Source organism: Miniopterus schreibersii (assembly GCF_964146895.1).
Source record: "Miniopterus schreibersii genome assembly, chromosome: 1".
Lineage (NCBI taxonomy): Eukaryota > Metazoa > Chordata > Mammalia > Chiroptera > Miniopteridae > Miniopterus > Miniopterus schreibersii.
In genome coordinates, this window is record NC_138101.1 from 142,621,543 (window position 1) to 142,646,740 (window position 25,198).

At 39.0% G+C, this 25,198-nt stretch overlaps 1 protein-coding gene across 2 annotated transcripts in view; it reads left to right on the forward strand.

Annotated features, from left to right (window-relative positions):
- The window catches only part of BUB1B (BUB1 mitotic checkpoint serine/threonine kinase B), a 59,985-nt gene that overhangs the window by 12,640 nt on the left and 22,147 nt on the right, over positions 1-25,198 (forward strand). For both annotated transcript variants that reach the window (XM_081141439.1, XM_081141440.1), the window contains exons 5-11: positions 7,484-7,680; positions 10,801-10,970; positions 12,002-12,216; positions 12,403-12,494; positions 19,137-19,366; positions 24,133-24,245; positions 24,760-24,875. In XM_081141439.1, the coding sequence (XP_080997565.1) occupies positions 7,484-7,680; positions 10,801-10,970; positions 12,002-12,216; positions 12,403-12,494; positions 19,137-19,366; positions 24,133-24,245; positions 24,760-24,875 (1,133 nt within the window). The remainder of the gene's footprint in view (positions 1-7,483; positions 7,681-10,800; positions 10,971-12,001; positions 12,217-12,402; positions 12,495-19,136; positions 19,367-24,132; positions 24,246-24,759; positions 24,876-25,198) is intronic.

Genomic DNA, 25,198 nt, shown 5'->3' on the forward strand with positions numbered 1-25,198 from the left:
TGTCTATGTCTATGGGTTATGCATATATGCATATAAGTTCTTTGATTACTCTCTCCCCACCCACTCCCCCACCCCCTGCCTTCCCTTTGAAATTCATCAGTCTGTTTCATGCTTCTATGTCTCTGGATCTGTTTTATTCCTCAGTCTATTTTGTTTGTGAGATTCCACATATGAGTGAGGTCATGTAAAACTGAATCAGGAAGAATCAGAAAACCTGAATAGGCTAATAACAACTGATGAAATCGAAGCAGTAATAAAAAAAACTCCCAGCAAACAAAAGCCCTGGTCTGAATGGCTTCACAGGGGAGCTTTCTAATTCTTTAAGTTGTAGGGTTAGATAGTTTACTAAAAATTTTTCTTGATTCTTGAGGTAGGCCTGTTGTGCTATGATCTCTCTTAGGACTGCTTTTGCTGTGTCCCATAGATTTGGGGTTGTGTGTTCATTTTCATTTGTTTCCAAGAAGTTTTTGATTTCTTTCTTGATCTTATTGGTAACCCATTCATTGTTTAATAATGTGCTATTTAGCCTCCATGTGTTTGAATGTTTTTGAGTGTTTTTACTGCAGTTGATTTCTGATTTTATGCCATTGTGATCTGCGATGCTTGATATGACTTCAGTCTTCTTGAACTTGTAGGACCTGGTTTTGTGTCCTAAAATGTGGTCTGTCTTTGAGCATGACCCATGTGCACTTGAGAGGAATGTATGTTCTGCAGCGTTGGGGTGAAATGTTCTGTAAATATCAATTAAATCCATATGATCTAGTGTGCCATTTAGAATCACTGTTTTGGTGTTGACTTTTTGTCTGGAAGAGCTATCCAGTGAGGTCAATGGGGTGTTAAAGTCAACGACTATGACTGTTTTGCTGTTGATCTCTTCCTTAAAGTCCTTAAGGTTATTATTGATAGGTCCTTATTTATTGCCATTTTAATTCTTTATGTTTCTCTTATTACAGCAGTCCCTTTAATATTTTTGGCATTTTTATTTTGATGTGTCTGGGCATGGGCCTCTTTGGATTCTTCTTACTTAGGGCTCTTTGTGCCTCCTAAACTTGTGTGACTTTTTCCTTGACCAGGTTAGGGAAGTTTTCTGCCATTATTTCTTCAGACATGTTCTCTAACCCTTGCTTACTTCAGCCTCCTCTGGTACTCCTATAATGTGAATATTGTTACATTTAATGTTGTCCCACAGCTCCCTTAAGACTGTCCTCCTGTTTTTTAATTGATTTTTCTTTTGGATTCTCTGATTGAGTGATTTTTTTCCTACCCTGTCTTTTAATTTACTTATCTGATCCTCTGCTGTTCATTCCTTCCGATGTTTTTTTTTTTAATTCTACTATGCCATTCTTAATTTCCTTCATAGTTTCCATTTCTTTTCTCATGCTGTTGAGCATCCTTATGATCAGTAGTCTGAACTCTATATCTGATAGATTGCTTATCTCCATTTCGTTTTGCTCTTTTTCTGAAGACTTCTCTTGTTTTTTCATTTAGGGCTTGTTTTTTTGTCTCCCCATTTTAGCTGCCTATTTGGGTTTGTTTCTATGAAAAGGGTAGGTCTGCTGGGACTCTTGGTCTTTTTGGAAGGTCTCTGGTGCAGGCCAATGTCAGACACTGTTTATGACCGGCCTTGTGTACCCTGTTTGGAGCTATCAACAACCCACAACTTAGGGTCCCCTCTATTGGGGCTGGGTGTGTTTGAACAAGACCATGATGCACACCAAAGTCTGCTTTTCTAAAGCCCGAATCCAGAAGCAGATCAGTCAAAGACTCAAAGCACTCTGAGGTCTGCCTCTGCCTGCATGCTGATTAATCTGATTCTTTTAATAAGCCTTAGGCTGTAGAAACTCCACAGGGTGGGACAGGGCAAGAGGTTTACCTGCAGGGTGGGGCAGTTGCTTCCCCCTCAGGCAAAAGCTGCTTGGAAGGTAAATGTCTGCCTGAGAAAGATGTCCTCTGCAGTTTTGGGGGAATGACTCAGCACAGGAATCCAGAGGGGTTCCCTCTGAGCTGTATCTCCACAACTCTAGATTCTCCTCACACAGCTCCAGTCCACTCTTCCTTCCCTCTGCTGGAGCCCAAGGTGAGTGGCTGCACACGAAACTTTGTGCATTGGCCCATTAAGAGGGTGCCTGAATTTCCAGCTGTCTCTCCCTGGCAGACAGAAACCCTGCTGCTTTTCACAGCCAGATTTATATGGGTACCTCTCTCTGTTCTGGTGCTCTTGGCTGTGAATCCCAGCCTGGGGTTTAAGCCCCAAAGTCCTCAGTGGGAACCCCCCACAGCTAAATATCCCTCTGGACCTTCAGCTGCTGCCTGTGGGAGCCCAGCCAGCTCTCTCGCGCCTCCGCACTTCCTGCCAGTCTCTATGTGGTCTCCACTTTTCCTCCTTGGTTATGAGGGTGCTCTCTAGCTCATCTTCAGTTGCAGTTGATTATTTAGGACAGTTTTTCTATATTTTAGTTGTAATTCCATTTTGGTCCCAGGAGAGTGTCTGTGTAGCTTCCACTCAGTCAGTGGCCATCTTTAATCTCGCTCCTTCAATTTTAAATAATAGCGTTGCTGGGTAGAGTAGTCTTGGTTGTAGGTCCTTGCTTTTCATCACTTTAAATATTTCATGCCAATTCCTTCCGGCTTGAAAAGTTCGGTTGAGAAATCAGCTGATTGTTTTATGGGAGCTCTCTTATAGGTAACTAACTGCTTTTCTCTTGCTGCTTTTAAGATTCTCTCTTTTTCTTTAACCTTTGGCATTTTAATTATGATGTGTCTTGGTGTGGGCCTCTTTGAGTTTATCTTGTTTGGGACTTCTGTGCTTCTTGGACTTGTATGTCTATTTCCTTCACCAAGTTAGGGAAGTTTTGTGTCATTTTTTCAAATAGGTTTTTAATTTCTTTCTCTCTCTCTTCTCCTTATGGCACCACCATGATGTTAATGTAGATGTACTTGAATTTGTCCCAGAGGCTCCTTACATGATACTCACTTTTTTAGATTCTTTTTTCTTTTTGCTGTTCCAATTGGGTGTTTTTTGTTTTCTTATATTCCAAATTGCTGATTTGATTCTCGGCTTCATCTACTCTCCTGTTGATTCTCTGTAAATTATTCTTCATTTCAGTTAGTGTGTCCTTCATTTCTGACATGTCCTTTTTTATGCTGTTGACGTTCTCACTAAGTTCATTGAGCATCCTTATAACCAGTCTTGTGAACTCTGCATCTAGTAGATTGCTTGCCTGGATTTTTTATCTGTTCTTTCATTTGGGACATGTTTCTCTGTCTACTCATTTTGGCAGCCTCCCTGTGTTTGTTTCTATATGTTAGGTACAGCTACTACCTCTCCCAGGCTTGGTAGAGTGACCTAATGTAGTAGGGGTTCTGTAGGGTCCAGTGGTACAGCCTCTGATCGCCCAAGCTGAGCCCCCCCTCCCCCCCGCACTCCTGTGGGCTGTGTGTACCCTCCTCTTGTAGTTGAGCCTTGACTGCTGTTGGCATGTCAATGAGAGGGATTTACCCCCAGTCTGATCAGCCGCAAGGACTGGCTGCAACCACTGACCACCAACCTCCAACCACTGTGGAGGATCAGCTGTGCACCCCTAGAGTAGGACTTACTTCATTGGGGCTCTGTGCCACTTAGTCTGCCCCTTGAGTGTGTCACTTGTGGAGGTGGTTGGGTGGTAGTCCTGCAATGTGGTCTGAAGCTGTTGTCCACAGGTTGCATTGGCTCAGGCCTCCCCATAGATGCAGGCCAAAGTCAGCTGATGCAGGCCTTTATTCTGCCTGGGACCATCCGGCATGAGCTACAAAGTGATCTGCAGATGTTTGCTACTTGTGCTGGGCATGGAGGTGTCTGGGAGAGGCCAAGCTGTGAATCAGTGCTGACTGCGACTAGTGTTGGGTCTGGGACCACTTAATGAGAGGTATGGGGCATGCGGAGGCCAGATGCTGCTTGTTTGAGAGATTTTAGGAAAGTCTGAAGTGTGAGCCAAGACAAACCACTCATATGGAAAAGCCACTGGAAACAGCTTGGATGGACTGGCAAGTTGGGTGGGGCAGGGTCTCGGAATCACCATGGTAAACAAACAGTGATAGGCAGGTTGATGGAGACCCAGATATGGTCTCACCTTCCTCCTCTGTGGGGACAGGTCTCAAAAAAGGAATAATAGTCTCTGCCAGCACTTCTTTTTGGGCGAGGGTTGCTCCTCCAGCTCGTGCCCTGATGTCAGACAAATCAGGACTTCTCCATATGCCCCTGGTGCCTTTTGATCTGCTGCCACAGCACTGGAACTCAGAGGGAGTGAGTCCAACTAAGTCCATGGGTGGGCCCTTTAAGAGGAACTGCCTGGGACTCCAGCAGCCCTCTGTCTCCCTCAGCCACAATCTGCTCTGGTTTTTACAGCCAGAAGTTATGGGGACTTACCTTCCTGGCGCTGGAACCTTGGGCTGGGAGTCTTTGTGTTGGGCTGGGACTCTTCACCCCTCAGGGGGGGACCTCCACTGCTGAGATATTCCTCCCAGTATTTATCCACCATATGTGGGTGTGGGACCAGCCTATTCCATGTCTCCGCCCCTCCTATCAATCTCGATGTGGCTTCTTCATTGTTGTTTTTTAATTGATGCCAGAGAGAGAGAGAAACATCGAGTGGTTGCCTCCTACACACTCCCAACTGGGATGCAAACCTGCAACTTGGGTATGTGCCCTGACCGGGAATCAAACCCACCACCTTTTGGTGTGCGGGACGATGCTCCAACCGAGCCACAGCAGAGCTATGAGACTTTAATTCCGTAGTTACAGGATTGTAGGACTTCCATTCAGTGAGATTTCACATAGTTCTGAATGATGGTTGCTCTGTAGTTTAGTTTTAATTTTGATGTGGTTGTGGGAGGAGGTGAGTACCATATTTACCTACTCCCCTATCTTGACTGGGAGTCTCTTGTATAATGTTCTTATATGTGATTTATTAAAAGGTTAGACTAGATAAACCTCTAAAGTGACTTAATCCCAGAATTCTATGATTATATATTGTTGGAGCTATTAAAAGTAGCAATTAATTTAAATAATTTTTCTGTTCACTTATGCTATCTTGGTGTTGGTACTAAAGAGCAATGACATTATTATAAAGTAAAAAATCATAGTCTAGACCAGTGTTCCTGAAAGAATGGTCTGCATATTGTTTAAGATAAGTATAAAAATTGAGTAACAATTTAGAAAGTTTGTTAACGATCTGACATTGTCACAACATCCAGACACATTATCATTTATCTAGTAACTTCTATTTTTGTTGTAGTTTAAAAAATATCAGTTCCACAGTGGAATGGAGGTTTTTATAAGGGATAATTACAGTCTAACTAAGGGAATTTTTCTTGTTTTGTTTTTGTTTAAGAAAATATCCAGTGTAAAATTGTTCTAGTTTGGCTTTTTAGAGGTTATCAAAAAGATTTGTTTATTGGGGTGGTGAACACACAATACAGTGTGCAGATGATGTGTTGTGGAATTGTGCACCTGAAACCTGTATAATTTTGTTAGCTAGTGTCACCCCAATACATTCACCTAAAAGGAAAAAGAAAATATTTGTTTACCTTTTGGATCTATTACGCTAACCATGTTGTCCCTTAATTTATATTTTCTTAAGTGATCTCATTTAGCACTCTGGAATAACCATGAGACAGCCAGCCTTTATTGGCTGTTCCATGCTGCACAGAGCTATTCAGAGAGTTGTTAACAAAGTGAAGTCAATGTTAGGACTGGATCTTATACTGAGAACACATTCAGAATTATAACTTTGCTTGAAGCACTGTCACATAGGGGAAAACATCACTAATTTGGGTAAGCAGAAAAAACCATTTACTGAATTACTACAGAATTAAATTATAAAATACTGTTTTTGTGAGAGATATAAATGGAGCATTTCATTTATTCAACCTTTTTCTACCAGACCCTGGCTAGGCACTGGGATATAGTAGATAGCAAAGTTTTCTGTGTTTGTGAGGCTTACTTTATTGCAGAAGACAGATGTCAAGCAATTAGTTGTAAAAGTAACGAAAAAGAAAGAGGGAAAATAGTAAGTTGTATAAGCATACATACAAGGAGGACTTATCTTAGGTGAGATAATCAGGAAAAGGTAGGTATGAGAGAACATACATCTAATAAATAAACAAGAGAAAATGTTAGCCTCCCTGGTAGTAAAATAACTAATTGGAATACTGGAATTCCATTTTTATGTGAAATTAGGAAGTTTTAAAAATTAGTATTTGGGAATTACTACTAGCATTTTTAATTTGTATAAGTCGCTTAAAAAGCAATTTTTAACTTTTTAACAAAGTCCTACTTGGAGTTTTTCTTAAGGGGGTAATGTAAAATGTGAATGGTTGTATGCATGAAGATATTTATTATGGAATTATTGATAATTCGTCAAAATTAAAAGTTGTTTATTGAGGTAACAGGGGAATAGTTCATTGATGTAAGATCTACACATGGAACATTCATCCATTTAAAAATAATAGTGAAGAGTAAGCAGCAGCATGGAAAAAAAATGACTGAAGCGCTAAGTGGAATAAAAACAATCTTCATTATTAAACTTTATAAAATGATAAAAATCATCTTATTATGTATAAGATTAAAGAAAGTACATCACACTGTCAGTGGTGTGGGATTTTTAGTGATTTCCACTCATACCCACTTTCTTGCTACTAGAATTATCTAGAATTATAAGGTCCCTTCTAAAATACAAATTTGAGTCCCTGGGGCACCTGAGGGAGGCAACCAACTGATGTGTCTGTCTCATATCGATGCTTCTCTCTCTCTCTCTCTCTCTCTCTCTCTCTCTCTCTCTCTTTCTCTCTCTTTCCTCTCTCTTTCTCCTCCCTCCGTCCCTCCTTCCCACCTCCCTTCCTCCCTCCTCCCTCTTCCCCTCTCCCCCTCTCCCCTTGTCTTCCTTCCTTCCACTCTCTGAAAATCAATGGAGAAAATATCCTCGGGTGAGGCTTAACAAAAAATTAAATTAAATAAAATACAGATTTATTTGTCTGTCATTTGTTTTGCTTATAGCTCTCCCACCTAAACACACATACATTGATTGTCAGGTAAATTCAAAATTGATTAGCTTGACATTCAACATCTGTCACACCTTTTTTTCCAAACTCCTTTCTTGCCTACAGCCCTATAAACAATTCTCTATGTCTAGAATGCTTTTCCTTTTCTATTCTCTACCCTATATAAGTCTACTCCTCCTTCAAGGCCACACTCAAATATTATACCTTCCTGAAGTCTTTCTTCCTCATCCCTTTTTCTCACAAATTAATCTCTTTTGTTCTCTTCTGTAGGTCCTCTTTTTGTCTGCTTTTTAGGTCCTCTCAGTATCATCCTTACAACATTGTATTATAACAGTTATATTTTTTCAATGCAGAAACTACAGGTAGTACCTCCAGTGATTGTTTGGCACATAATAGCTAAGTGTGTAGAAATTGGTAAATTGTTAATGCTTTTAATTTGTTACAGGGGCATTTATGCAATGAGCCTTTGGATATGTATAGTTATTTACACAACCAAGGGATTGCTGTTTCGCTTGCTCAGTTCTATATTTCATGGGCTGAAGAATATGAAGCTAGAGAAAACTTTAAGAAAGCAGATATGATATTTCAGGAAGGGATTCAACGGAAGGCTGAACCACTGGAAAGACTGCAGTCACAGCACCGGTAAGATGTTTCTGTAGAGCTTGTTTTAACTCTTTAAAAACTAGTGGCTATAAATGGTCGTTTTTGCATCCAATAAAGTGCTCTCCATGAATTGGCAAGTTTACTTAGTTACTATTCAGTTTTTTTAAAAGGCATATTTAACATACAGTAAAATTCATTCTATGGAGTATAGTTTTAGAAGTTTTCACAAATGAAAAGAAACATGTAACTATTACTGTGATCATGATATAAACTAATTCCATCACTCCATAGAATTCTATCAAGCTATCCCCTTGTGGTCAACACCTACTTTTATCACACCCAACCCCTGGCAACAACTGATCTATTCTCTAGCCCTATAGCTTTGCCTTTTCTATAATGTCATATAAATGAAATGATGCAATATGTAGCCTTTTGTGTCTGGCTTCTTTCATTTAGCGTAACACATTTGAGGTGTAAGAGTTTATATATTCTGATTATGAGTCTTTTGTCAGATAAGTAATTTGTAAACCTTTTCTCCAAGCTTGTCTGGCCTGTTCATTCTCTTAACAATGTTTTTTATACAATAAAGGTTTTTTATTTTGAAGTAATCTAACATTTATTTCTTATGGATTGTGCTTTTGGTATATCTGAGAATTTTGTCTAGCCAAAGGTCGCAAAGGTTTTTCTCCATTGTTTTCATTTTGAAGTTTTATAGTTTTATTTTTTACATTTAGATCTATGATCCATTTTGGGTTAATTTTTGTATAAGGTATGGGTCAAGGTTTTGGGGGGGTTTTTTGCAGATAAACCTATGTTTATTCCTATGCCTCTCGTTGAAAAGACTTTCTCCATTAAATTGCCTTTGTACCTTTGTCAAAAATCAGTTTGATTATATTTGTGCAGGTTTATTTCTGTTACTTTGTTTTGTTCTATTGATTTGTATATTCGTTAGTGTATACCATGCTATCTAGATTACTGTAGCTTTATAGTAAGTCTGGAAATTAGGTAACATGAATTCTCTAACTTTGTTCTTTTTAGTTTTTCTAATTCCTTTGACTATAATGTGTTGATTTTTCTCTGGGTTCATTTAAGATTTTTTTCTTTAACATTGGTTTTCAGCAGTTTGATTGTGACGTGTCTAGGTGTAATACCTTTGCATTTAACCATTTGGGGTTTAACGGGCTTTTAAAGTTTGTTAAATGTATACCTTTCACAACTTTTGAAAAGTTTTCAGCCATGATTTTAAAAATATTTTTCTGCACCTATATTTTTTTCTTTCTTCTTCTGGGACTTTCGTTACACGTATGTTAGATCTTTGGATATTGTTCCACAGGTCTCTGAAGCTCAGTTCCTGTTTTAAAATTTCTTAAACCTTTTTTCTTTCTATTCTTCAGAGTGGCCAGTTATTGATTTGTCTTCAGGTTCATATACTCCTTCGTCAGCCCTCTTCATTTTGATGCTGAGTCCATCCAGTAAATTTTTTATTTTAGATACTGTGTTTTTCAGGTCTAAAACTTCCATTTGACTTTTTTTATGTATTCTGTATCTGTGCTAAGAACTTTTATCTTTTTATTCATTTCCAATGCTTCTACCTTTATCTCATGGAACATAGTTATAATAGCTGCTTTAAAATCTCTGAAAACTCCCACACCTGTGTCATCTTGATGCTGGTATCTCAGTTATCTTTTCCTTTGAGAATTGATCACATTCTCCTGGTTATTTGTGTGTCAAGTAATTTTGGATTATACCTTGGACATTTAAAATGATACTATGTTATTAGACTCTGGGTTCTCTTGGTTAATATTTTGTGGAGAATGTTGATGATTTTGTCTTAGTAGGTAACCAATATTCAGATGTCACAAGTTCTTTCCCATCTTATGTGGGTAGTGATTTCAATGTCAGTTCAGTTTTCAAGACCTTTGGGTCTATCTCGTGTGTGTTGCTCAGGGGTTATTCTGGGACTTGGGCAGTGGTTTATATTATAGTTCAGTTCTCACAGCCTTTTCTGTGCTGCCATGGTTCTGCCCTATGCATGCATAGCTGAGGAGTGAGTCCAGGGCTTGTGCCAATTCATGTACAGAATTAGGGGATCCTCTTCTTCAGCTCATCCTCTCCTATATTTCTCCCATACCCGTTGGTCCTCGGATTCCCCCTTTCCCAGTCCTCTTGCCAGAAAGATGAGGTTTCTCTAGGAGTTTTAGCTTTCCACACCACTGTTACAACAATTCAGAAACACACAAAAAAAGAGAAGGGAGGGGGAAAAAACAGGAAACAACCCAGTGTGGGTTGTTTCTTCAAGTTTGTCTCCTCTCCACAGTCCACTTGCTTTTGTTTACATGTCAGAGGCTTCAGTTGCTTTTTTGTATTAGGTTTACAGATTTTAGTTCTAATCAGTGGGAGATGTGGGGGAGGGAGGTGTGTGCTATCATGAGCTAACTCCATGTTGGTCAGCACTTGCAGTTTTTTGGGGTTTTTGTGTGTGTTTTTTTTACCCTTTTGTTAATACTTAAAACTTCAGCAGCAGCGCAAGAAGTTTAGTCTTCAAACTTCTGCCAGCTTTACTGAAGTAAAATGTATGTTGGATGCAACTTTATTTCACATGATTTCAGAAGAATGGTGAGTTGAGGCCAGTGTATGGAAAGAGAAAGAGACACATAAAGACAGTGATAAAATAATGTGACAAGAGGTTAATAATTGGTGAATCTACATGAAGGATTTTTAGGTACTTATTTATTCTTTTCAACTATTTTATAAGTTTAAAAAGTTTTATAATAAAAAATTGATGGGAAACTCTGACCTTAATAAATTCTCTAATGTTAGTCACCCTGATCTTATCCTCAGACCAACTTAATGGTGATCTTCAGAGTATTTTTAATTGGTCGAACTTGGACATTTAATCTACAGTCAAATGCTCTGCCACTGAGCTATATCCCCTAACTTGCACATTTAAACGGGGAGCTAAATTAATCTAGCCCAAACCTCTGATCCCAAGGTAGCTTTTTTTTTTTAATTCCTGAGAGAAAAAACACTGTCTTTGGACTGTTTCTATATCTTCCCCTTCCTGCCTTTCTCCCTTGTTTGTTTTAACAAATTAGAAATTTTGAATCTGGTGAGTAGTATTCATCTCACCAGAAGTTAATTGCTCATTTTTTACTTTAGACAGTTCCAAGCTCGAGTGACTCGGCAAACTCTGTTGGCACTTGAGAAAGAAGAAGTGGAGGAAGATTTTGGATCGTCTGTACCACAGCGAAGTACACTGGCTGAACTAAAAAGCAAAGGGAAAAAGACAGCAAAAGCTCCAATCAGCCGCATAGGAGGTGCTCTCAAAGGTAAGTTTGTTAAATGTTATGGGAAACTCAGTCTCAGGTGGTAGGCAAATTATGTGAAGAGATAATATATACATAGACATTGTCCTAGTTTTCTGAGTACTTGGTAGCAAAAGGAAGGAATTCTAAGGAGAAAGCTGAGATCACAGTGTGCACAAAAACCAAAACATGTCCCCAATTTTGTCTTAATTAAGAAAAACCTAATATAGGAAGCATCAAGAATTTCTGAATTGAGGAGTTGTTAGTTGAAAAAAGATATATATTGTCAAAATAAAGTTAACATGTACCAGAGCCGCAGAGAATGTATTAACATGGCCATCAGTCTTTTGGGGCCAGAAATTGGGCTCTCTTTGTATATCTAAAGATGAACAACAATAAGCTTTTTTTAATTCACTATTTTTTAGGGAAATTTTAGGTTCACAGCAACATTGAGCAAAAGGTACAAAGAGCAGTAAGCTTTTATTAACTAAATTTATAGTAGTTAGACATGTAAACAAGAATATTTTTTAAAAATCTCATCCCTTTCTTGGTATCAACTTATCAATATTTAGAAGGTTTCTTGGAGATCGTGGAATTAGAGTATAAGGGAGTATATGGTCCTAAAGAACATTTCATTCAGATCATGATGAAGCTTGATTGTAATAAGCAGCCCCACAACAGAGGACACCCCTAATAAATGGGCTAATTTTAATTTGTCTTCTCTAGATTTGGTATATCTCAGGTGATTTCTATTGACAGAAAATTTTAAACTGAAAAATGAAGATTTAGGTTATGTTAGTCTCTGATAAAACTAGACAATGTTAGAATGATGGCTGAAGGAAGATGCAGAATTTGGTGTGTTTTTTTATATCTATGAATAAAAAATTGTAGATGAGGGAAAAGAGGGAGAGTATAAATAACAAATACAGAATGGATTAAAAAGTTACTAATTATTTTTTAAAATCTCTTTGATTCTATGGTAGTAGATGTAACCTTATCTAGCATCTGAGTTGGATAATTAAAGATTTGACATAGTTTTAATATTTTTCTCCTAGCTTCAAACCAGAACAGAGGACTCCAAAATCCACTCCCTCAACCAATGCAAAGTAATTCTAGAATTACTGTTTTTGATGAAAATGCTGATGAGGCTTCTATAGCAGAGCTGTCTAAGCCTACAGTCCAGCCATGGATAGCACCGCCCGTGTCCAGAGCCAAAGAAAACGAGCTGCAAGCAGGCCCTTGGAACACAGGCAGGCCTTTGGAATACAGGGTAAGAACTTTTACTTAGATCCAGTGTATTTGCCAACATTAAAAAAAAAAAACACCTTTCGATTTATATTAGAGGAGTATTTTTTAGCATCTTTAAAAAATTCCTCTTGAATAATTAGGCATGGTCTGCATATATTGTGTCAAAATGTAAAACTATGGTAATTTTCATATTCTTCTTCATCGCCAGCCTCACGGCAGTACAGCTCCTATGACAGCTATACCCTCTGTGCTTCCCAGTTTTACTCCTTATGTGGAAGAGACTGCACAACAGCCTGTTATGTGAGTTTGCTTTCCAGATTTTTTGAGGTGGGAGTTATTAAGTGTGGGCAGAGCCACCCATCCTAGTTCCCAGAGGCATTTTCATCTTTGTGGGTATGAAAATAACCAGGCAAAGTTTTGTGTTTCCTTTATGTCTGTATTCCTTTGGGTATGTTAGGGCCAAAAGACTATTTGATAATATTCTTATTGAGGAATAAACTTAATAGGTTTATATTTACAGTGCTGTAAGTCAAAGATAATCACTGTTATTTAAGTGAGATATTCTACCTTTGTTATTGACAGGAATTAGAAATTGCGATAGTGTGTCCACTGATCCTGCTCTTTCCTTCCAGATATCTTTTTCTTTTTCTTCCTAGTCCTTAGCATTTCTGTTTATAAGAAGAGTATGATAGGTGATGACTAGATAATCAGGCAGTCTGAGATTTAGTCTAATACATGACATTGTGGAGTTCTAATACTGGGTCGTATGTTGTGTCCCAATGCAACTTGTATCATAATTAATCTATAACCCTCCACTATATGTTAAGTAGTATAGCAATGTAAAAAGAGATAAGATTTAGAGCAAAAATTCTGTTTGATAAGAGCTCATCATAAGAGAGGTTATTCTTAAGAAAATCATATGAGCCTTTACAAAGAATTACCTAAAGAATTGATAACACACATTTATGGGTGTTTAATTTTTTTAATGTTTCAAATCACTTTGTAGAAACAGCGATGTCAGAATAAATATGGTATAGAAAATGTTCAACTCTATTTTCATTTAAACTCTTTTTCATGGCTGTCTTATTTTACTTCTCTGTAACATTTTTCTTTAGTTTGTGTTTTTCTTAATGTGTTCCAGGAATTCTTTCTTCATAGATTAAGAAAACTAGCCAAACTCTGTAATAAGAATTGCAAATATTTTCCCCTAGTTTGCCACTTATCTTTTGACATTGCATAGCAGCAACCATTATAAATATATTAAAAAAATTTTTTTTAATATATCTTTATTGATTTCAGAGAGAGGAAAGGAGAGGGAGAGAGAGAGATAGAAATATCAATGATGAGAGAGTGATTGATCGGCTGCCTCCTGCACACCCCCGACTGGGGATCGAGCCCACAACCCGGGAATGTGCCCTGACCAGGAATCAAACCCCGATTGCCTGGATCCTAGGTTGACGCTCAACCCCTGATCCACTCCCTGCCGGGCTTAAATTCTTATACAATCAAATTTTACCATCACCTTTATGGTTTATTCTTTTTTTTTTTTTTTTTTAAGATAATTTTGTTTTTCTCAAATGCCATTTATTAGAAAATACAGTTCCAGAGAAAGTAGGAGATACAAGGACATCTGGGAAGTGGGTACAATACACAGACCTCTTTAAATCAGGGCATAGAGGATCAAAATAAAATGAGCTACAAGCAGCCCTGGCTGGGTGGCTTATTTGGTTGGAGCATTGTCCTGTATACCAAAAGGTTGTGGGTTCGAATCCCAGTCAGGGCACATAGCTAGGTTGCAAGTTCGATCCCTGGTTGGATCCCTGGTCGGGGCGTGTGCAGGAGGCAACCAATCAATGTTTCTTTCTCTTCCCCTTCCTCTCTCTCTAAAAAATCAATGAAAACATATCCTTGGGTGAGGATTTAAAAAATGAACTACAGGCAGAAATCCAGTAACACATCTGTGGTCCATTCATCTAGAGAAGTCCACTCCTGTTCCCATCTTCCCTAGCCCCTCCCCACAGCAGCCAGCTCTGTCCTTTAATTTAAAAAAAAGAAAGAAAAAAGATTAAACTTCCTTGGTGCCCTATGGCTTCAGTGAGTGGAGCTGCTTTCTCCAGTTATGGAATGAGTCAGCAAAAGGGGAATTTCTGCTCTTTGAAGCTGGGGAGGAAGCTAGGAGGGACAAACAGTTCACAAAGTATCCCCATTAACTCCATTCCCCAGTCATAAGGCATACTTTGTGAACTGTTGACTGTTCCCCAGTTAACAGTTCACAAAGTATCCCCATTAACTCCATTCCCCAGCCTATTCTAGTTTAAGACAGTAATATCAAACTCAAAGTCTCTCGGTCTTTTTTTCAAGGAAGATAATGCTTTGGAGGCGTTAGAGTGAATTTCAAATCCAAGTGGTAGGAAATGAGTATTAAGAGATTAAAAAAAACCCAGTCTCTCCCTCCCAGCTGCAGGGAATCGATCACTGCTCTAATCCAGCTTCCTTGAGAGCAAAGAAAACCACTGGAAATCATAAGTGTTTTGCTGTTCTTTTAATCCTCACTAGAGGATATGTTTTTATTGATTTGAGAGAGAGGAAGGAAGAGAGAGAGAGAGAGAGAAACTAAATTGGATCAGTTGCCCGCCCCCTGGCTCGTGCCCCGACTGGGTATCAAACTCTCAACCTTTTGGTGCGCAGGACAACGCTCTAACCAACTGACCCACTGGCCAGGACAGAAAAACAAGTTTTGATGGGATCCCATGCCCCTTTCTTTCAGATAGGGTATCCCTTTTGCTCCAGACTATATAGGTTTATGGCCCCATAGAATGAGGGAGGTTCTTATAAAAAATGTGACAGAAATGGAGTTTGGGAGAGAAGCAGCACAAAAGAGTGGGAAGTTATAGGAAAGGCTTCCCAGGACTACCCAACAGGCAGCCACGTTGCCGTCTGCAGCATAGAAGCCCCTTCCCAGGGCCCAGATGCCCTTGAGGAAAACAAAATCCAGGGCCAAGGCAGCATTTTATCCCACAGAGAAAAATGAAGGGAGAAACCTCTGAGGAAGCTGCCCTAGCATATTCATAGGGACCAAATGGCCCCTGGAGGGTGAGAGAATGGAGGGGTAGGATTCAGGGCGAGTCCTAGCAAAGTAGGTAAAGAAGAGAGGAAAATCTCCCCCCAAAAGGGCACTAGTTCCTGAATACAGATCCTTTGTGGAACCCCATAAGAAAGGCCCTTCCTTGCACCCATAGGAGTCACACTGCTCTCCTATGGAGGCAAAATCAGAAAAGCCATGCAGCACAGGCCTCAGTCCAGCTCTCCCTGCTCCTCCTGGACCTGCCCTTAGAGGGGGGGCTCTAACCAAGGACCCACGGGGCACCTCCCCATATAATTCCTATAGAGAGGAAAACAAACACAAACCTAGGGAAAAGCCCAATAAGAACCTTAATCATACCAAAAGTCCAAATAGTCTTCGTCTTTTTACCTTCTGAGGCATATGAGTCCCTTCTCACAAGACTTTGGTCCAGTTAGGACAAGATCACTATTTTATTTTTAAAAAATAAAGTCCTGGCCAGTGTTTCACTCTCACACAGATGTTTCTCTCTCTCTCTTCCACTCTGTAAAAATCAATTTTAAAATCTTTAAAAATAATAATAATAAAGATTTCCACCCTGGCTGGTGTGGCTCAGTTGGTTGAAGTGTCTTCCCATACACTGAAAGGTAGTTTCCTGGTCAGGGCACATATCCAGGTTGTGGTTTGATCCTTGGTCCGGGTGTGAGGGCAGCTGATCGATATTTCTCCTCTCTCTTTCCCTTCCTCTCTCTCGCTTAAAAAAAAAAAAAAAAGAGAGAGAGAGAAAAGAAAAGAAAAGAAAAGAAAAGAAAAGAAAAGAAAAGAAAAGAAAAGAAAAGAAAAGAAAAGAAAAGAAAAAGAAGAGATCTACCCACCCTCCCCCAAACTCTGCTTCAATACAGCCAACCCTACACACCACAAACCAGGCATTGCTCCCTTGACAGGAGATAAATTTAAAACTTTGTTGCAATCTCACAGCTTCCAAGGGGGGCTGTTCATTACAACCAACACAAATTCAGTCTGCAGAGAAGGGGATGACAGAGATCCTCTTACCCTCCCTGCCTCTTATCACAGAAGTCCCATCCATCTGAATAGCAGGGAAGCCTGCCAAGGGTCCTCTCCACCAAGGCCACCACCACCCTGGGGCACTGAGCCAGGGCTCTGCTTGGCTCACAAGGTCTCATAACTTTGAGATCCTACTTTGAACCATTGGTCTTCTGGGCCAGGTCCAGCTCTCGCAGGCAGATATGCACCTCACCAAGGAGAAGGTTCTCCCAAAATCCTTCCTTGCTCAGCACACTCAGCTGTAGTTCCCGCTGCTGCAGGTCTCCCTTGGGGATCACATCATACACCAGTATTTCATTATAGGTGGGGTTGCAGGTTTTTGGGGCCACTTTGGTTTTCTTCTTAGTGGTTTTCTGAGTGTCAGGAAGGAGGTAAATCTTCACATTGGGGTCAGGGTCATTCCTATCCTGGAGCAGTTGCAAGCCCCGAATATGCATCGCCTTCTCACCTTCCCGATGGGATGTGGCCCAAGAGCTGGGCCTGAGAGCTGTCTGTGAGGACTTGGGAGCGGGGCTGATGCTCCCGTCCTTTTCATCCCAGGGCAAGGGGTAGAAGAAGGTATACACCAAACCACACTCTGCCACCTCCGGGTGGTGTAGATCAAATGCCTCTTTATGGTTTCTGTGTCTCTGTCATTTTTTTTTTTTTAAACATATCTTTATTGATTTCAGAGAGAGGAAAGGAAGGGGGGGAGAGAGAGAGATAGAAACATCAATGATGAGAGAGTCATTGATTGGCTGCCTAGCCTGCAACCCGGGCATGTGCCCTGACCAGGAATCAAACCCTGATCTCCTGGATCCTAGATCGATGCTGAGCCATGCCCGACCGGGCTCTGTCATTTTTTACTGGGATTATTGCAACCTAACCTCTACTTTTACCCATCCCATTCATTCTCTACGCTGTCACAGGCCTGCAGTGCAAATCTGATCGTGCCATTTCCTGATCAGAGTCCATTGCTAGCTCCCCATAACCTATGGTATGAAACCCAAACTCTTTAACATAACTTATAAGAGCATTTATGATTTGGCCTCTGCTAATATCTCCAGTTTTCTCCCCCATATGTAATCATGCTATACTGTTGAACTTGTCTAGAGTAGCTACTCTGTGGACATTTGAGTTGTTTCTTTGTACTTTTTGTGGCTATTATGAATAATGTTTCTATGAACATTTGTGTATGTTTTTTGTAGACATACTGTTTTCATTTCTTCTTGGTATTATACCTAGAAGAGGAGTTGCAGAGTTATATAGTAACTCCATGTTTAATATTTCAAGGAACTGTTAAACTATTTCCCAAAGAGACTGCTCCTTTTTATATTTCTACAATGCCATAATAAGGGTTCCAGTTTCTCTACATCTTTACTAACAATTCTTATTATCAGTTTTTTGTTTGCTTGTTTGTTATTGCCATTGTGAAGTGGTATCTCATTAGAGTTTTTGATTTGCATTTTCCTAATGACTAGTGATGTTGAGCATCTTTTCTTGGGCTTATTGGCCACTTGTGTATCTTATTTGGAGAAATGCCTATTCAAATCCTTGTCTATTTCTCAGTTGGATTATATGTGTTTTTATAGTTGAGTTGTAAGAGTTTATAGATTCTGGATAAAAGTCCATTCTTTTGTTTCTTGTGCTTTTGGTGTTGTATCTAAAAGGACTTTGCCTAATCCCAAATCATGAAGATTTACTCCTATGTTTTTATCCAAGAGTTTTATAGTTTTAGCTCTTACATGTCTGTGATCCATTCTTAGCTAATGTTTATGTATAGTATAAGGAAGGGGAGTCCAACTTTATTCTTCTGCATATGGGTGCCAGTTGTTCCAGCACCATTTGTTGAAAAAACTTTTTTCCCCGTTGAATAGTCTTCGTTTCCCAATGAAAATCAATTGACCATAATGTATGGGTTTATTTCTGGACTCTTAATCCTATTATGTTGATCTATATGTCTATCCTTATGCCAGCACCAAGCAGTCTTAATTACTGTAGATTTAATTACTGTAGATTACTTTTGAAATCTAGAAGTGTGAGTTCTCCAACTTTGTCCTTTTTATTAAATTTTTTTAATATATCTTTATTGATTTCAGAGAGAAGAAGGGAGAGGAGAGAGAGAGAGAAACATTGATGATAAGGCCTCCTGCATGCCTCTGACTGGGGATTGAGCCCACAACCTGGGCATGTGCCCTGACCAGGAATCAAACTGTGATCTCCTGGATCCTAGGTCGATGCTGAACCACTGAGCCATGCCTGGCCAGGCTGTGTCTTTTTAAAGATTGTTTTATCATTCTAGCCTCTTGAAATTCCATCTGAATTTTAGGACCAGCTTGTCAATGTCTGCAAAATAGCCAGCTGGGATTTTGATTTAGATTGTGTTGAATCTGTAAGTCAATTTAATGAATATTGTTGTCTTATCAATATCACATCTTCAGATATGTGAGCATGGGTTGTCTTTCTTCTAGTTATATCTTCTTTCATGTCTTTTAACAGTGTTTTAGAGTTTTCAGAATACAAATTTTGCACCCTTTTTAAGAAATTAATAGACTGGCCCAGCCAGCATGGTTCAGCAGTTGAGCGTGAACTTATGAACCAGGAGGTTACCGTTCGATTCTCAGTCAGGGCACATGCCTGGGTTTCAGGCTCGATCCCCAGTAGGAGGCGTGCAGGAGGCAGCCGATCAATGACTCTGTTTCATCATTGATGTTTCTATCTCTCTCTTCCTCTTCCTTCCTCTCTCTGAAATCAATGAAAACATTTTTTTTTTTTTAAAGTATAAAAATAGCTCATTTGACCTGTATGGTGAATAATAATTATTTTGCTTCTTTTAGGACACCATGTAAAATTGAACCCAGTATAAACCATATTCTAAGCACAAGAAAGCCTGGAAAGGAAGAAGGTGATCTCCTGCAAAGAGTTCAAAGCCATCAGCAAGCATCTGAGGAAAAGAAAGAGAAGATGATGTACTGCAAGGAGAAGATTTATGCAGGAGTGGGGGAGTTCTCCTTTGAAGAGATCCGGGCTGAAGTTTTCCGGAAGAAATTAAAAGAACAAAGGGAAGGTATGTTCAAGTTTGTCATAATAACTTAACTTTAGTTCTAGGAAGGTTGAGTTAGTATATTAAGTCTGAGGAAAGTTGCCCCATTGTTTGTATGTTTATATGATATTTCTTTGGTTTCTATTTCTCTCTCTATTTAAGCTGAACTCCCGTTGCAGCTTTCCATGAGACCCCTGGGGGGAAAAACTAAGCAAATAAGTCTGTGTTCAGAAGTAAAGGAGGAGAAGAAGCTCTGAACTGTAGAAACATTTCATATTCACCAGTGTAATAGGCAGACAGCTATGATCCCTGACATGTATACATGTACATGCCATGCTTCCCCATGAAGTACTTTCCTCGTATTGCCTGAAATATTTCACTTGACTTTTGATACTCTGCTTGGAATTTCTCCCAGAGCTTATGTAGGTTAACATAGTCACACTGCAGTCACTTAGATAGTACTTATTTGTATTGTTTCTTAAAGACAGTATCTTCTTTCTAAATTAAGAAAAGTTTTACTCTAAAAGGAGAAATTTGGAATTTTGGGAAAATGGGAAGCAGTTCTCTTCTAGAGCCTGAAGCAACTCGGGCAAGAGGTAGCGCAGAAGGGGCTGAAAAATATTGAAGTATAGTATTTGGAGCTTAAGGCATTAGAAGATGAGGGAGACTACAGAAAAGGAGGAGGAAGGTCCAAAAATAAAGTTCATCCATTTAGATATTTTGACTAGGCTCTACACAGTTATCCAGAATAACCTACTATTGTAGCTCAGCTCACTTAAGAGGATATGGAATATGTAAGGCTAGCTGGGAAACTTAACTATTACTTATAATTTACATAAGGAAAAATCATTTCTGAGTTCCAGGTGACAAGTTAGAAGCACTTCTATAAAGCAGACTGTTATTAGTAAGTTTGAAATTGCCTTCATTTATTATATCAACTAGTGCCTTCCAAGACTGACAAAGGTGCTCTGGGATCAAATATCATATTGAAAAATGGAACCTATGTATATAGGTAGGAGAGGGAATGGTTAGAAAGTAAGGAGATAGTTGAGTAAGACTTTTAAAAAATGGATACCACCTTAAAGAACTAGGCTAGGAGAGTAACCAAATATGAACTGGGAAAGGAACTAGGTATTCAAATAAAAAACTAGTGTTTCCTTAAACCTAAGTGTCCATCAGTAGATGAATGTATAAAGAAAATGGGTGTGTGCGTGTGCGTGCACGCACACGTAATATGGAATATTATTCAGCCACAGAAAAGAATGAAATCTTGCCATTTGCAACAGCATGGATGGACCTTGAGGAAATTATGCTAAGTGAAATGAGACAGAAAGATAAATACTGTACGGTCTCACATACATGTGGAATCTTAAAACAAACAAACTCAGATACAAAGAACAGCTGGATTGCCAGAACTGGGGGATTGAGAGTGGGCAAAATGGGTGAAATGAGTCAAAAGGTGCAAATTTCCAGTTATAAAATAAGTTGTGGGGATGTAATGAATAGCATGATGACTATAATTAATAATGCTGTATTGCATATTTGAAAGTTGCTTAGAGAGTAAATCTTAAAAGTTCTCATCACAAGAAAAAAATTATTTTTACAACTGTGTATGATAACAGATAGTACCTAGACTTACTGTGGTGATCATTTTGCAATATATACAAATATAGAATAATTATGTTGTATATTTGAAACTAACATTGTATGTCAGTTATACCTCAAAAGTTTGTTAATAAATAAAAGAAAACGGCATTAAGTAAAAACCACGTCTGTTTCCTTAGGAGAGATCTAGCTTATACCAGGTATATAGCAGTAAGATTAAAGTCCATTTTATTCTCAGCTAGCCAAAGAAGGACTTGTGTTAGGGTTAGATGGGATTTGAATAGATCAGACCTCTGAGGATTTTTTAATACTCATTTCCTAAGTTGGTCCCTGAATCTAGTTCGTGAACATGTAATTTCCCTGCTGTGTATAGTTTGCATTCTTATAAATCCTCATGCCTATAATAAAGTGGTTTCTTGTTACTATTAAAAACTGGCTTCAAAGACTATTGCTGATTACTGACTATCAAGTAGGAATACTGGAAATGAGGAAGCCACAGGCAGGGCCTACAGAGAGACAAGATAGTTGTTCATTCTTCCCATTGCTACTTCCAAATCATTTTTTCCCTCCTCCAAAAACTCTAGCTTCTTTGAGATCCGTGTCCTTCCATTTTTTTTCCTACCTCCTGAGCCTCCTTTAATATTCTAACCTCAGACTTTTTAGTCACTCCCCATCATTCATTAATTGACTAAGCACCTAGTTCTGTATCTTCCTTTCCACCCCTATACCATCCAGTACTATGGCTTTTCAGTTTCATGGTCACCATACCTCCTGTGATCTCTTCTTCAACCCTACTCATCGCCTCCTCTCATGGTCTTACTTTTGACCTTATCCAATAACTCTTGGATTTCCTTTTCTTTTACTTCTCTTCTGGCTTACTTACTTTAGGACTCCGCTCCTGGAATTCTTTAGCCTTATTGAGATTATCTCTATATTGTGTTCATCTGGCAAAACCTCTGGTTAAATTCAGCTATCTGCTCACAGTTTGTGTCTGCACCCAAATAGTTTAAATATAGCTGGAGAAATGCAACCCTACGTACTGGTCTCACTTTAAATTCATGACCACAGACCTCAAGCTGGCATTCACCAGTGCCTAGCAGTCTTATTACAGTTTCCTGGTAGGTAAATTTCTTCTTTCTGCTGAACAGCTAATTTAATTTTTCCTCATATTTTCAAATCTTCTACATCGCTGCCCCTCCTTAGCTGTGATCTTGCTTCATACTTCATTGGAAAAGTAGAAGGAATATAATAGTAACTCCATTTTCTTCCATCACATTAAAATTAACATTTTTCTCTTCCTATCGAATGAGTGGCCTTTTTCCTTCCCCCTCCAACATTTTTCCTGAATTATTCTCACCATCATGCAAAGATACCCTTAATGTCTCCAATTCTTTTTTCTTTTTTTTTTTTAATGCCCTCCATTATCCTCTTTCTTTAGCTACTACCTCATTTTTCTTCCTTCACAGCAAAATTTCTTGGGAATTGTATTAATCTTCACTGCCTCTTATTTCCTCAAGCGTTTCTCTATTCCAGTGAAACAGCCTGATCATGGTCACCAGAAAACTCCTTTTAGCCAAATTCACTGGCTTTTTCTCAGTCCTGATCTTGATTGACCTCTTGGCTTCATTTGGCAGTTGATGAAATACTTCTTTATGAAAAGTTTCTCTTGGCTTCTTCCTTGATGTAGTACTTCTCAGTTTCCTTTACTGCTGTTCTTCTCATCTAGGACCTCTTTCTGAGGCCCAGAATAGAGTTCTAGAATATTCCAATATCTTTTATTTCTACAGCTATCTCTAGGTAATGAGTTAAATACTATTTAGAAGCTGTGGACTCCCAAATTTATATCCCCACCCCTGGCATTTCACCTGAACTCCAGACTGTTATCTATTGGCTATCCTAATAAACATTTTTATTTTTTATTTTTGATTTTGGAGAGAGAGGGGAAGGGGGGAGAGAGAGAAACATCGATTTGTTGTTCCACTTATTTATGCATTCATTAGTTGATTTTTGTTTGTGCCCTGACCAGGGATTGAACCAGCACTTTGGAATATTGGGACGATGCTCTAACCAACTGAGCTACCCGGTCAGGGCTCTAATAAACATTTTAAACTCAGCTTGACCAAAACTGAATTACTGATTTATGCCACAAACTGCACCTCAACACACACCATCAGGTTTTCCCATCTCAAAAAAAAGTATCGACCATGCACCCTATTGATTCAAACCAAAAAAATCCAGAAGTCATCATTTTTCACTCTTTTCTTACCATCCCCCACAACTAATGAATAAGCCCATCAAGTTTACTACCCCAAAATTTTCAAAATTTTTCATTTCTTACCATTCCCATTATTGCCTTAATCCAAACCACAATCTTTTATAGCTAGACTACTGCAGCTAGACTTTCTATATTCATTCTGGGCTTAACACAATCCATTTTGCTCACAGCAAATGATCTCTTTAAAACATTCTCAGATCATGTTGCTTCTTTACTTAAAATACTCCACTGTTTTTCATTACCTCAGAATGCAATATAAACTCTTTACCCCCATGTGACTTGGCCTCTGCCTACCTCTCCAACCTCATCTTTTACTTTTCTCCCTCTTACTCTGCTGCCTACTGTGCTGGCCTTCATTTGGATCCTTGAACACAATGATCTTGTTCCTCCTGCATTAGGGCCTTTGTGCCAGCTAGTCCCTTGGCCTAGAATCTTTCCCTAGTTCTGTATATGACTGGCCCCTTGTTATTCAGGTTACAGCTTTATAATGTCTCTTTTTGAGAATGATCTTCCCTCATCACTGGTCTTAAATAGCTCCTGACCTCCATCTTCCTACCCAGTCACACATTCTCACATCACCATTTTTACTTTATTTTTAACACAGAGTTTCTTGTTAATTTGTGGGTGTGTATGTTTGTCTCCCCCAAATTGACTGTTAGTACCACATGACCAAGGACTTTTCATTATGCACCACTGAAACTTAAATGCTCAGAGTTGTCCTTGGCATGCAGTAGATATTCTGTTTTTTATTGACTGAAAATGGGACCGCAAGTTGAGGATTCTGCGCCACTTATGTCATTCTCATCTGTAATATTAGCCTATATATTGAGGACATGAAACCCCAAAACAGTTTTTGACAGAATAAATTGCTATGAGCAGTAAACGCCTCAGCCGACTTTATTGTTTCTAGCTGAGCTACTGACCAGTGCAGAGAAGAGAGCAGAAATGCAGAAACAAATTGAAGAGATGGAGAAGAAGCTAAAAGAAATTCAAACTACTCGGCAAGAAAGAGCGGGTGATCAGGTTATTTCTCTTTTTTTAATACATGAAACTAAAGCTTATCAAAACAAATTTAAGCAATGTAAAAGCATAGAAGTTTTCTCAGCCCCCATTTAGAGTTTTCTGTAGTTTCTTAATTATTAATTGATAGCAGTGAAGTTGAGCAGGAAAGTAATTTAACAGGTGACTTCAAATGGAATTTGTGGCATGTGATACAATTTATTGACTTCTTATTTATATTCTAAACCATTGTTTTGTTACCTCTAATTTTAGCTGTTTATTATAGTCATTCTCCATTAAAATGGGGTTAACTAAAGAAATTTAGTATATGCTTGACACTGCTCAGTCAAGTACAATACCAGTTTATACTAGGAACATAAATTATTGGAAAGAACTTTTGTGGAGCAGACATTTTATCCTGTTAGTGGATATCTAGGAGAAAAGTATGATAAAGCTAATTTGGGAACTAAAGATTGAAAATAGGTAGCATTTTCTAGATAGAGAGGACAAATTGATTTTGTTTATTTAATGCAAATAGCAGGGAGAAAAGATGCCTACAAAGGAGACAGCTGAACTGCGAATTGCTTCTGAGTCTCAGGAAATACCAGGAATGACTGTGTCCAATTCTGTTTGTCCAGTAAACTCTTGTGCCAGGTAGGACCACATTGGTGGAAAGGATCATGATCATGGATTGCATTTAGAACCAACCTTTGACTTTCTAGTGACTTGAAGTCTTCTTGACTTCTATAGTATCAAGACATGATTTTTGTGAGTCTCTGTCACAACATAAACTTTGATGCTGATGAGGGAGGATAGGGTACTGACTTTTTCCATTAAAAAAAAAATACAGCCCAGCTGGCATCGCTCAGCAGTTGAGCATCAACCTATGATCCAGGAAATCAAGGTTTGATTCCCGGCCAGGGCACATGCCCAGGTTGTGGGCTCAATCCTGAGGAGGGGGCATGCAAGAGGCAGCC